The sequence below is a fragment of the Trachurus japonicus genome, chromosome 2 (genome assembly GCF_045865225.1).
Source record: "Trachurus japonicus isolate A0001 chromosome 2, Traja_1.0".
Lineage (NCBI taxonomy): Eukaryota > Metazoa > Chordata > Actinopteri > Carangiformes > Carangidae > Trachurus > Trachurus japonicus.
Window position 1 is genome coordinate 16060540 of NC_140908.1, and position 14457 is coordinate 16074996.

General features: G+C 40.1%; 1 protein-coding gene across 2 annotated transcripts in view; it reads left to right on the forward strand.

Annotated features, from left to right (window-relative positions):
* dmd (dystrophin) overlaps positions 1-14457 on the forward strand; it is a 413300-nt gene that overhangs the window by 316617 nt on the left and 82226 nt on the right. For both annotated transcript variants that reach the window (XM_085802729.1, XM_085802740.1), the window contains 4 exons: positions 2020-2176; positions 3146-3257; positions 8404-8672; positions 10018-10164. In XM_085802729.1, the coding sequence (XP_085658855.1) occupies positions 2020-2176; positions 3146-3257; positions 8404-8672; positions 10018-10164 (685 nt within the window). The remainder of the gene's footprint in view (positions 1-2019; positions 2177-3145; positions 3258-8403; positions 8673-10017; positions 10165-14457) is intronic.

Sequence of the window (14457 nt, forward strand, 5' to 3'; positions counted from 1 at the left end):
CATTTACATTTGAAGAAGACTGTGCTGTTGAAATGTAAATACTCTTCCATTTGTGATATGCTACGGGAGCCTTGAAGTGCCAAACACAGCGACAAGTCACAAAAAATGAAACACCACAAATATGAAAATGACAAATGCAAAAACAAACACACCATATGAAAAAGGTCACGGTCAAATCTCTCCAGATTTACTTGAAAAGATATAATATAATATTACCTAAAAATAGATGTTGGAAAACTGTGAAATAGAAACATTGTAAAAAAGAAAAAGAAAAAATTGCATTTAAAGGGACAACCAGGAGTTTTGTTAAAGTGAAGTGTTTCCACACTACATTTATGAGCCTCCGCACCGTGAAATTCTTTGACCGGGTCAAGACAGACTCATGTTTTCATTCATCAAGAATTAAAGGTTGAATATGTAGAATATTTATTAAAAGCTATATTTTTTCAAAAATAATACATCCATGGGGCCTTTAGAGGGGTACAGAATTAAAGTATTGCTTTTCCATAAAAACATTTTTTTTAGTCTGAATTATTATTTTTAATTTTTTTGACGGGCTCGACAATGACTTTCTCTCAACGTTCTGTTTACATTCGTACCTGCCTGTAGCCGACACGTGGCTCAGTTCTCCGCTGTTTTCCTGCCTCCTCCCGGTCATGTTTTCAACCAAGCCTTTTTAATAATCAATCGGTGGATCAATGGATTATCATATACTTGTTAGGATGGGTGTATTTGTGTAGTCTTATCTGTCATAAACACGTTTATCGTCGCGGACTTTCGGTGCCACGGAGCTCCTTTTTTTTTTTTTTTTTCCAACTTGACGAGAGCAGTGACAGCGGAGGCTCTGAGGCTCTGAGGCTCTGAGCAGCAGCAGAGAGCCTCCACTCTCCCTGTAACAAGCTACAAGTCATTTATTATGCTGTTAATGACGGTAAAAATGAAACATAAGGTAAATATCCTGCTTAGTTCTCCTCCTCTGCTGTCCTCTGATCAGAGCGGAGTCCCTAGCAACGGCCCGTTTTACCTAGCAACGGTCTGGCAATCGACTGCTGGAATTCTTTTTCTGTTGTTTTTCTTGTATTTCTACATAGTCAACCTTTAAAGTCAGAGGTTGGAAGACGATCACATACCGTCGTAGTTCCCACCATAAACGGAGATTCATACGGCGGCGTCATTCTCATGACTCGCCACGAAACCGAAAGTAAAGAAACGCTGGTCGGCTCGCCCAGCATTTCCACCACCACTAATAATAACAAAATAACCATAGAGACAAAACCATAGATTTATCTAAAATGGACCATTAACAAGTGGTAACGGAGATTCATCCTCATTAATATCAGACTTTTTATAACCAAATAGAAACTCCTGGTTGTCCCTTTAAAGTTTTGCCAGTGACTCTGGCATCTGTTCCTGTACCACGTGATTACACGCTCCCTATACGGTCCCTTGTTGTCATAGAGACACCATTCAATGACCCTCGGAAAGCAGAGAATCTCACAATTCAGATGCTTTTTACAGCTCGTTTCTATCATAAACGGTTCAGAAGTTGTCATGTTTTGTTGACATTTTGTAAAACATGTGCAAGCGTTGTGTCGTTGCTACGGTCTGTTAGCATCGATGCTACGCTCTGTTAGCGTCGATGCTACGCTCTGTTAGCGTCGATGCTACGCTCTGTTAGCATCGATGCTACTCGGTTTAGCATCTGTTTCTGTACCCGTCCCTTCTCGTCATAGATGCACCATTCAATGACCGTGGGAAAGCGGAGAATCCCGCGATTCAGATGCAGTTTACAGCTCGTCTCTATCATGAACGGTTCAGGAGATATTTCATGTTTTGCACCGAAGCAACGCTCATTTTCAGAGGGTTTAAGTTGCAACTCAACTTTAATCATCATTTTCGTGCCTTTCCTCAATTATCTGGACTGTGAAACTTTGGGAGATTGTTTTTGAACGTCATTGCTTTGAAATTAGGGTAAAACATTTTTTTTGATTTTGTGGTTGTGGTTTCCATGGTTACCAGGGCCCACCTGGACTCGGAGATGGCCCCCTGGAAGAGGCTGCACATGTCGCTGCAGGAGCTGCTCAACTGGCTGAGAGGGAGGAGCCAGCAGCTGGAGAGGGAGCCGCCTGTAGGGGGCGACGTGCCCGCCCTGCAGGCACAGCTGGACACACACCGAGTAGGAGCACACACACACACACAGAAACTGATTGTCTCTGCAGCATGTGGGCACCCTTCAGTCATTTACATATTTTGGTTAGATTTTTTTTAAAGTTATACATGATGAATACACCTTTTTTTTTTTAAATGTTACAATTTATTTTTACTTAATGCTCTAAAAAAAAAATTGGCATGCTACCCTACCTTTAAAATGTAACAGATTCATCATTATTTAAAGAGATAGTTCAACATTTTGGCAAGTTGGCCCATTGCCATAATCCCTACAGTCATAGCAGTAGGTTTGTTACCTTTAATTGTCGGTGCAAGCTGTTTTTAGAACGGCGGAGCAGAGCTGTGAGCTGCTCAGAGCTACGCTACGGAGGCTCATTATGGGATTTCTTGGTTTCAAACTCATCAAACTCATCAAATACACAATCCAACAACTCCACAACGCTCTGGTGGACAAGTTGTGAGCTGCACATTCACCACGCTATGAGATAATAACACAACGTTACCACACAGAGTTGTTTTAGAGGGAAATTCATGTAAAACCTCTGATGCACGTTGCCTTCAGGGACAGTTTTTCATCAACAGTCTCTGTATTTCCCTCTAAAACAACTCTGTGTGGTAACGTTGTGTTATTATCTCATAGCGTGGTGAATGTGCAGCTCACAACTTGTCCACCAGAGCGTTGTGGAGTTGTTGGATTGTGTATTTGATGAGTTTGATGAGGGAAACCAAGAAATCCCATAATGAGCCTCCGTAGCGTAGCTCTGAGCAGCTCACGGCTCTGCTCCGCCGTTCTAAAAACAGCTTGCACCGACAATTAAAGGTAACGAACCTACTGCTATGACTATAGGGGTTATGGCAATGGGCCAATTTGACTAAATGTTGAACTATCCCTTTAACACTTTCAGCAAATTACTAGATAGAAGTTCCTGAGTATAAGTGTGTGTGTGTGTGTGTGTGTGTGTGTGTGTGTCCTCAGGGCTTCAGGAGGGACCTGAGAGCCAAGGAGCCAGTTGTGACCAAGTCCTTGGACGACGTCGGGGTCTTTCTGTCCGAACTCCCCCGAGACCCCCCGTCACCTGAGCAGAAAGGTAAACCCCACCCTCCCCCCTGACCCCCCCTGACCCTCCATTCCTTCAGGCCTTCACCCCCCCTGGGTTAGAGTCATTTACATCTGAAGAAGACTGTGCTGTTGAAATGTAAATACTCTTCCATTTGTGATATTCTACGGGAGCAGAAACAGAAGAAAGGCCAGCAGCACTCGTGTCCTTCTCATTGTCTTTTATTACAAACAAATACTCCGAAGTTTTCGATTTTCGATTTTCGCCCTTCTTTTCGAGGCCACGCCCCCTTATCTTGAGAAAGTTGGGTCGGACTCGGTATCGTTGGAAAGCTTAGGTCCTCAGCTATCCACACACGTTGGTTTCACGAGTCTAGCCCTTTCCTGCCCAGAGTTAGGAACTTATCATCCCTTGATTCACTTAGCCTATTTCTTACTTACACCTGCACATGTCATTTTTACTAACCTTAACCAGTCCAAAGTTCTTGCTGGATCGTCTGCTGCATGCTGGACACTCAGTGGCGCCACCTGTGCCCAAAAAATGGGGCACAACCCAACCAAGGAGTCCAAATACTTACCTCTTATCACTTAACTGCAAAAAACTACTATCCAGAATATACTCCATGAGACTCCCCATCATGCACATAATAGAAAACTTTACCGATTCTTTATGCTACGGGAGCCTTGAAGTGCCAAACACAGCGACAAGTCACAAAAAATAAAACACCACAAATATGAAAATGACAAATGCAAAAACAAACACACCATATGAAAAAGTTCACGGTCAAATCTCTCCAGATTTACTTGAAAAGATATAATATAATAATACCTAAAAATAGATGTTGGAAAACTGTGAAATAGAAACATTGTAAAAATTCCCCATAGCCACAGCTGTATATGACTGAAAACATTAAAAACACATATTACAGGGAATTCATGGACCAAGAGGACCTCATATACTGTCTCTCATACTGACCTATCAGAATAAAAGCATTAAAGGGATACGCCAACATTTTATTTTTTGTGTCTTGCCTCACTCCCGAGTCCATGACCAGCAGATAGACACCATCCTTTCCACTGTGCGTGCAGTAACAAGGGAGATAGAGCCGTATCGCCTGTAATTAGCTTAGCTCAAACACTGGAAGTGTATGGGTAGTGTTAGCCTAGCTTAGCTCAAACACTGGAAGTGTATGGGTAGTGTTAGCCTGCCTCCACCTAAAGTCATCAGAGAAACTCTTCAGCAACTCTAAACGGACCGATCTTGGTCTCAGAGCTGACAAAACTCTCCGGTAAGGCATCTTGAGCGGTCAAATGCCGCTAACGGGACCAGATCGGTCAAAACGGAGGGTTCAAGGAAAGACGCTTTATTTTGGTTCAAGCTAGCTACATCGAGGGTAGGTTAGCTTCCTATTTCAAAGTAAAAGCACAAATTCTATCGTCATGGTTTTCTGTATGTAAAGGACAACGGGTGTTTTATTTTGTGAAAGTAACTGGAAGTGCGTTGGTCACAACGGCTAGCTTGACTAGCGCCGAATTCGTCCGTACAAAATAGTAAACAGCTGGTATTTAGACAAATTAACGACACACTGCTGATCTAAACGGCTACTTTCTCACCTAAACATGTTTGAAATGTGGATAAAGTGATATATTTACAGAGTTTAGAGCTAAAATGAAATCAGCTTCTGACTGCTGATTTCAGCTCAGGTAGGAGGCAGGCTAACACTACCCATACACTTCCAGTGTTTGAGCTAAGCTAGGCTAACACTACCCATACACTTCCAGTGTTTGAGCTAAGCTAATTACGGGCGATACGGCTCTATCTCCATGGTTACTGCACGCACAGTGGAAAGGATGGTGTCTATCTGCTGGTCATGGACTCGGGAGTGAGGCAAGACATGAAAAAAAAATGTTGGTGTATCCCTTTAAAGAGGTCAAATATATAAAGTTTGGCTTCATACTGAGCATTTCCTTCCAGTTCAAAAGACTGACGGTGTGTCGGTCCAATCAGCAGCAGGCGCCTGTTAACAAACCTTAAAGCGTCTTTTCAACACGTGGAGGTTAAACACACATTCACAGACTCGTGGCAGCAGCCTGGTTGCCTGGTTACCTGGTTGCCTGGTTACCTGGTTACCTGGTTACCTGGTTACCAGCGCTGCTAGAAAAACAGCTGAACTTTAACTCTGGCTCATTAAACTCAGCGAGCTGCCAACTCAAACACACTCCACACTGCAAAAACTCTACATCTTTCCAAGAATATTTGTCTTATTTCTTGTCAAAATGTCTCATTTCTAGTCAAAACTAATCTCTTTCCACTTAAAATAAGACTCATCACCTGAAAATGAACTTGTTTTTAGATCATTTTCACTTGTTTCAAACTAATTTTCACTTTTTTTTTGTGCTTGTAATAAGAGAGAAAAACTTGCTCCACTATCAGATTTTTCTACATATTTCAAGTGAAAATCTGCTTGAAAGAAGTAAAAAGTGTCTAAAAACAAGCTGCTTTTAATGTGATGAGTCTGATTTTAAGTAGAATGAGATTTGGTTTGACTAGAAATAAGACAAATATTCTTGGTAAGATTTTGAGTTTTTGCAGTGCAAGAAGACAGAAAGAAAGCTGGTGAACTCCAGCTGCTCATCACTGCCACACTGAGAGAAACAAACACCGTTTCCCCTTAGAAAGTCTCCACAGTTTGACCTTCAGACTGTGACATTTTGTTTTGTTTGGTTTAAATTCAGCTTTTGCTTTCCTCAGAGTGAGCCAATCGCCGCACAAACAAGCCTGAGTGCTTTGACATATAAGTTCCTCTGTCTCTCAGGGGTTGGTCTGGTCTTTGGGCTTTGGTTTGGTCGCCATAAAGGAGGTAACAGGCGCTTAAATGAGAACGGACGTGTTCTTAAACTACACCTGAGCTGATTTGGGATTGTGCGCATGTGGAAAATATGCAGCAGAGGACCACAGCAGGCCTTCAGATGAACCAAACGATGCTGGAGCGGCCTGACATTTGAAACTATGAAGCCTACGGTGCCTCAGTCACTCAGCAGTGAAGGAAAAACAAGCACAAGTACAAATGATTTCTATCTCTGTCTGTCTATCAATCTAAAAGGAAGTCATTGAATGAACAAAAAAAAAAGATTAGATTTTGTCAATGAAAAAAATCTTCTTTCTGTTTGTACATTTATTTATTTCAGTGTTTCTGCATTTATTGAATGATATATTCATTTATTTATAAATATACCAAATTAGTGTATTTACACTAGTGTTTTCACGATACTAACTTTTTGGTACCGGTATCAGTACCAACGTGTTTTTCGATATTTTTCGATACTTTTCCAAATAAAAAGAGAACACAAAAAATGTCATTATTGACTTTATTTTAATAGAAAATCTTTCAATTTTCCATCTTGAAGTTTTATATTGAGTTGGTAAAACTTTAGTGTGTTGCAAATGTTACATAACAGATTTGGTTGGAATGCCCTTTAGTGGACGCAGGGCGTAATAATAAGCTGGTATAATGAGCTAAAAACAGAAAAAAACACATTAAAAATTAGAATATAATTTGAATATTCCAATCAGATTTAGGGGGAAGATTGACAGCCCTAATACACTGGTTCTCAACGGGGGGTCCGGGGACCCCGAGGGGTCCTTGAGAGACTTTAAGGGGGTCCCCGATCTTTTCTTGAAATTTTACCACTTTTTTCTAGAAGTTTTTTTATTTTATTTTGTTTTTATTTTTATTTTACCACTTTTTCTAGTTTCTTTTTTACTTTTTTTGGAGAAATATTACCACTTTTTTCTAGAAAATCTTTACTTTTTTATTTTTAACATTTTTTTATGAGAAATTTTACCACTTTTTTTCGAGAAAATCTTTACTTTTTTTATTTTTTACTTTTTTTGGATAATTTTTTTACCACTTCTTCCTAGAAATGTTTAAATGTTTTTGGAGAAATTGGACCACTTTTTTCCAGAAATTTCTCTATGATATTTCCAAAAATTCACGCCATTGGCCCTAATTTAAAAGTATAAAAAAGTAATGTTCTTCAGTATCAGAACAAATATTTTCTGGTGTTTACTTCTAAATTTGGACCAATGGGTCCGTGGTCTAATTTGTGTCTATTTAGGGTCCATGATGTACAAAAGGTTGAGAACCACTGCCCTAATAGATGATAATACAAGCAATAAAAATAATATTAGTGCTATATTATTAGTAGAATAAAACAGCAGTGTAATTATGACCTATCATCCTGATGTGAACTCTGTTGTTATATTCTCTCTTTCTACCACTTCACTGGGTTTAATAACTAATACTAATATAATAATAACCCAACAAGAAAATGTAACTGACTAAAGACAACTGTATGCTGTGGTAAACCAGAACATTTACAAAGCTTGTTTAAATTGGAGGAAGAGGATAAAACAGACTGAAGCAGCTGGATTTTAAACATTCATTTGTAAGGTTAAGCTTAAAACTAATGTGTATTTCTGTTGCAGGTGTAAAACTATGGCATTCACAAAGCAAGGAACTGAAAAGTTGTACAAGTATGTCTCAGTTTAAGAAAATGTTTAAAAAAGAAAAGATAAGTATCTACAAAGAATAAGAAGGAGAAAGAGAAAAAGATAGATAGACGAGTGGTGTCTACTGCTATTTTATTTTTATGAATTTTTTTGTCATTACTATGTTTCATCATCTTTAATATTTTGAAACAGAGAATAATACTGATGTTGAAGTAAGCCAATGAAATTTGTAACAACAGAGAGGAGCAGGTATTATAAGTTTTCTTCATCCTGCTCCTTTTCATTCATGGTGAAAATGTGTACACTATGTATATGTGCAACTACGGTATGTGAGAATGTAATGTTAATGTTTATGTTTATTTCGGTCTCATAAAAACAAATACTATAGACAAATATAGAGGTATAAATACAAAACAAAACAAATCAGAACAAAAACACAACAAGCAAATCAATTTACTTTGACCGAAAAGGTGTAAGAGGCTGAAGCATCAGATTATTTTGCCTTTACCCTTCTTAAATTAACATTTTCTGTTCACTCAATTTAAAACAACCCTACATACCATGAATGAAAGAAATCAAAAATGAAATGAAAGTATAGAAACAGCTGGTGGTGGCATCATTTTTTCAGGGTTTTCCGAGACTTATTTTCCCTTTTCCCCCCCAGGTATCAGCCCAGAGGAGCGGGCTCAGAACGTGGGGCGAGTCCTGCGGAAGGAAGCGGACGACGTGGTGAAGGACTGGGACCGGCTGAACGCGGACGCGGCCGACTGGCAGAGGAGGCTGGAGCTGGGTCTGGACCGGCTGCTGGAGCTGCAGGACGCCCAGGAGCTGCTGGACGGCCAGCTGAGGCAGGCCCAGATGGTGAAGGAGGCCTGGGAGCCGGTGGGAGACCTGCTCATCGACTCGCTGCCCGACCACATCGACAGGGTCAAGGTGGCTTTCTGTTGCACTGCAAAAACTCTAACTCTTACCAAGAATATTTGTCTTATTTCTAGTCAAAATGTCTCATTTCTAGTCAAAACTAATCTCTTTCCACTTAAAATAAGACTCATCACCTAAAAATGAACTTGTTTTTAGATCATTTTCACTTGTTTCAAACTAATTTTCACTTGAAATAAGTAGAAAAATCTGCCAGTGAAAGCAAGTTTTTTGTGCTTGTAATAAGGAAGAAAAACTTGTTCCACTATCAGATTTGTATACTTAATTCAAGTGAAAATAGACTTGAAATAAGTTAAAGTGTCTAAAAACAAGCTGCTTTTTTATGTATAACTATGTATGTATATGTATAAATATACTTATTTTAGGTATAATGAGATTTTTTTTTGACTAGAAACGACATTTTGACTAGAAATAAGACAAGACGCTTTTGCAATACCCATATCCTGCCACTAGGGGGCAAAACCCTTAAACACTTAAACCCTTAAACCCTTAAACCCTTAAACCCTTAAACCCTTAGACCCTTAAACCCTTAAACCCTTACCACGGGAGTCAATGGAGGTGTCGCTACTCTCTTTTACAGTGCTCTACCTGAACCCAACCGGCAGAGTAGAGGGCATCGTGATAAGCCAATCAGAGGCCTAGAAAGGCGGGTCTTGGCGTGGCCATAGTAGGAAAAAATATTTTGCGGACTGGACGGCTTGGGTTTCTGTTGCACTGCAAAAACTCAACATCTTACCAAGAATATTTGTCTTATTTCTAGTCAAAACTAATCTCATTATACCTAAAATAAGTGTATTTATACATATACATACATAGTTATACATTAAAAGCAGCTTGTTTTTAGACACTTTTTAACTTATTTCAAGTCTATTTTCACTTGAAATAAGTAGCACAAAAAACTTACTTTCACTGGCAGATTTTTCTACTTATTTCAAGTGAGAATTAGTTTGAAAGAAGTGAAAATGATCTAAAAACAAGTTAATTTTTAGGTGATGAGTCTTATTTTAAGTGGAAAGAGATTAGTTTAGACTAGAAATGAGACATTTGGACAAGAAATAAGACAAATATTCTTGGAAAGATTTAGAGTTTTTGCAGTGTGATATTATCTTTGGATCTTTTTGGGACCTAATGGCATGGATCCATTCTGGACCAGCGTAGAATTTGATTCTTTTCCATCTGCATTTGCATTTTAAAGTGATAGTTCAACATTTTAGCAAATTGGCCCATTGCCATAATCACTATAGGGATTATGGCAATGGGCCAATTTGCCAAAATGTTGAACTATCCCTTTAAACCAGAAAATCATTTGACATTTCATTTGTCTGTTTGTGTTGAACAGGAGTTCCAGGAAGAGATTGCTCCGATTAAAGATGACGTGACTCACATGAACCACTTGGCCTCCACCTTTGGTCCGTCCAACATCCAGCTGTCGCCTAGCAACCTGGAGCGCATCGAGGACCTCAACACCCGCTGGAGGCTGCTCCAGGTACGAGCCGGTGCAAACACACACACACACGCACAGGTGGAAAAGTCGATCCTGTGCGTGCATGTACACAGGTAGAGATAAAAACCTGTCACATGTTTATTGAAGGGATAGTTCACCCAAAATCCAAATTTCCAAATCCACGAAATTTAAATTTTGGGTGAACTATCACTTTAACTCTTTGTTTGAGGAGCATTCTGATTTCTTACATTGCAATTTTCACCTTCAGTAAAATAAAAGTTTTGGGAGGCAGGCATCATTTCATGGAGTCTGTGAAGGTTAGAACCACGTGAGTAAAGTGGTTTAACATTTATGACCAAAAAAAAAATCATTTTTCACCCTCGAGAGTGAATTTTGTCGATCATAAGTTTCATGAGAATTGTGTTTAGACCAAAAGAGATGATTGCAAATGTGTTTTATACATGGGTTGTGGTATCTATGAGCTACAACATGAGGTAGTAAACCTAGCATGAAACTGCACCATTTTAGCTGTGAGAGCAATAAACCCAGGCTAAGGTAGCTGTGGGGTAAGTTGATCCATCTGGCCAGGGGTAAGTTGAGCCACCTATCCTATACACTTAGTGAATATATTTTGGCTGTATATGTCCAAATGATTAAATCAAGATTCTGTATGTTTGTGATTACAGTAAGTATGTTCCTATAAACAGGAAAAGTTGTTTATAGTGAGGCCAAACTTTACTTTCAAAGAAAAATATCTGGGATTCTTCCCAAGATGCCACGTAATCACAAAACTCCCCAAATCTCAGTGAGTTGGTGGCTCAGCAGGAAGTCCCTGCAGTTTGTGTTCACCTGTAACCTGGACAGATGAAATATTAAGTAAAGGGGGAGGTAGGAGATGGATGGAAGGAAAGAAGGGGGGGTTGATCAATTTACCCCACTCCTATGGAATGGGGTAAGTTGAGTCACAAGACCACTTTTTTTGAACATGCTTTATTTTAAAAACAGTTATATTTACACTCATTCTGTTAATTTGTAGGGATCAAAACATCCTGAAATATATGCAGATGTGTTAGTTAGCAACAAAACTATAATTGTCTTGATGTAGTGATCCTGAATACAAAAAGTGGCTCAACTTACCCCACTCTCCCCTACTCTGAAAAGAGGGGGGGGGGTCTACTATGGTCAAGATTTACAAAACTGAACGGTAGTCTTATGAATACTAAAAAAAAAAGAACAGAACATTTTAGAAAAGAACAGTTTGCCCCTTTTTCGGTGGATTTTTGTTCTACTGCAGATAATTTTATCAACTTGTAATATACACATTTCTTGAGTGTATTAAAATGTGCTTTCTCAACTTCTAAAATTTGGATTTAAGGGGGCAGGACATTTATTTGCCCCTGCGTAGAGCCGGCCCTGCGTAGAGCCGGCCCTGCTGTAACAACTTTAGTTTCCAGGTTAGTTAGCCATGCATGCTAATATGCTAACGTCACAGTTTGATTCGCTGCTGCTCCATCTGAGCCTGGCGCTCCTACGGCTCAGTTTGAGCCTCGGTCGGTCTCAGTGGATCCAGCGGCGGCCATGCTGGAAGTCAGACAGTGATGGTTACCGGGGGCGACAGGGAGAGCCAATCAGCTGCCAGAGAAAGCAGCTTAACGCCGCAGAGCCCCGGTCTGAGACGGGCTGCGGTGTCGCCACGGTGACAGGACCAGACGGCTGGTCTCTCTGAAGTTAGCACCTGACCAGATGCTTGTGTACACACACACACACACACACACACACACACACACACACACACACACACACACACACACACACACACACACACACACACACACACACACACACACACACACTACTCTACACACTAAAAAATGTTGGGTTATCTCTGTAACCCAATTTCTTTAAGTTATTGGTGTTGAGTTAAATTAAAATAAAGTTGTTTTTCCAGAGTGTAACCCATTTTCAGGGTTATAGGGCTATGAATTTAACCCAATTCCTGGGTTGTGCAAGTAATTGGGTTATTTTTCAGTGAGTAACCCATTTGTTGGGTTGGGTTGGGTAATCCTGTGACTTAAAGCAGAACTATGCAGGTGGGCCGGAAATAGCTCGCTCCTTCGTTGGTTTCTCTTTTTTTCCCTCTCCGGAGCTCCCCCACAGTTCTGGGAGGCACATGTCACTGTCGTAAAAAAAAAAAAAAAAAACTCGCCGCCGCCACCACCTCCGCCCCCTACACGTGCTTGTGTTTACTGCTGTTTGCTAAGCCCTGCTAACACCGAGCTAACGCTAACACGGAGCTAATGCTAACACGGAGCTAACGCTAACACGGAGCTAACGCTAATACAGCCACACACAGCCACAAAGACACAGACATACACACACAGGAATAAAGGTTCCAAAACGTGAAGGTGTGTGTGTGTGTGTGTGTGTGTGTGTGTGTGTCATGATGTAGCCTATTACATTATCTTATAAAAGACCCATGGTGTGTGTATCTGTGTTAGCATTAGCTCCCTGTTAGCCACAAGCTGAACTTCATCAGTAAACATTTCATGTTTCCATGGTTTCCTCCGACTTTCCGAACTCAAACCAATCACGATTCGTGACATGCATGACGTCATATGCGTTCTTATCTCGTACTGCCGTAAGGCAGTTTCTCGCGATACTTCTATCCATTGACGAGATTTGTAACACCGAGACGGACGACTGATCTTGCAAGTGCGGTTTTCAGCCAGTGGGGGGGGTGAGCGCATTGGCCTAGACCCCATTCACTTCATAACAGGTCACTCAACCATCACAGTGACTCTGAGCCACAATAATTACAGCCCAAATCCTGCATAGTTCTGCTTTAACCGGCCGGTTCATTTGAAAAATGCTGTCCGCGCACTACAACATTGGGTTATTTTTAACCCAACTATTGGGTCGAGCAAGTGCTTTATACACAACCCAATAGTTAGCTTAAAAATAACCCAACATTGTAGTTAGCATAACCCAACTGGGTTGAATATTCAAACCAAAAATTGGGTCAAAAAGATTAACCCAACCTGTTGGGTTAAAATTAACCCAAAAAAGGGGTTTGTCCTTATTTGAACCAGCAGTTGGGTTAAAATTGGGTTATTTTTTAACCCAACTGTTTTTAGTGTGTAGTAACTCGAGTGTTGATGTAAATCTGCACCAGTTCATTCATGCTGAATCTTATTTTTTAATATCGGTTTTACAGTTTACAAGCTATTTGTCCTTGTTGAGTTATTATGAAGTGTTTTTAACTTTTTCCCTTAAAAATGTCCTTTTCTCTTCATTAGGTTTATTTTCTTCAGCATTTACCTAGTTGGCTAAACAGAGTAATATATATATATATATATATATATATATATCTACGCCTGCTGGGCTTCAGGGCAGCAGCAGTGTAAATGATGCCACTGGCTTTTCTCTACATTGCTGCATTAAGTGGCTCTAGCTCCAAGTGTCATTCTCCAGAGCAGTGACATCCGTTGGTAGAGTGGGGGAGCTACAGGCTTGTGAAAGTCTTCAAGATATGTGTTTGTCTTGGGACAGCCTGTGTCCAGAGCTACACTGCAAAAACTCAAACTCTCACCAAGAATATTTGTCTTATTTCTAGTCAAAACAAATCTCATTCTACTTAAAATAAGACTCATCACATTAAAAAGCAGCTTGTTTTTAGACACTTTTTACTTCTTTCAAGCAGATTTTCACTTAAAAAAAATCTGACAGTGGAGCAAGTTTTTCTTTCTTATTACAAGCACAAGAAACTTGCTTTCACTGGCAGATTTTTCTACTTATTTCAAGTGAAAATTAGTTTGAAACAAGTGAAAATGATCTAAAAACAAGATAATTTTTAGGTGACGAGTCTTATTTTAAGTGGAAAGAGATTAGTTTTGACTAGAAATGAGACATTTTGACAAGAAATAAGACAAATATTCTTGGAAAGATGTAGAGTTTTTACAGTGTATGGCCTTGTGGTAAAGGTAGTACGGTGAGATTTGTGTGACTACATGGTGGACACCTGCTAGGTTTTGTTGTGTGAACATGGCTGCAGGCCACCGGGAAAACCCAACATTGACAGAAAATGACGATTTAACTGCCAGTTTGTGAAGTCACTTTCCATTGCAGGTGGTTCATTGGGAGTGATGTGTTTGCTGAGGAATGCTGGCGTTACTTTTAATGGCAGGGTGGTGCATGTGTAAAACATGAGTAGAACAGAAACATGTGTTTTTCTGTCCATGTTTCCAGCTTCAGTCGGTTTAGGGAAGTGGTCGTGCTTCTGTTGTGTAGCTACTTGGTCGCACCTTCACAACCAGGTCACTTCAGTCGACACGGGGG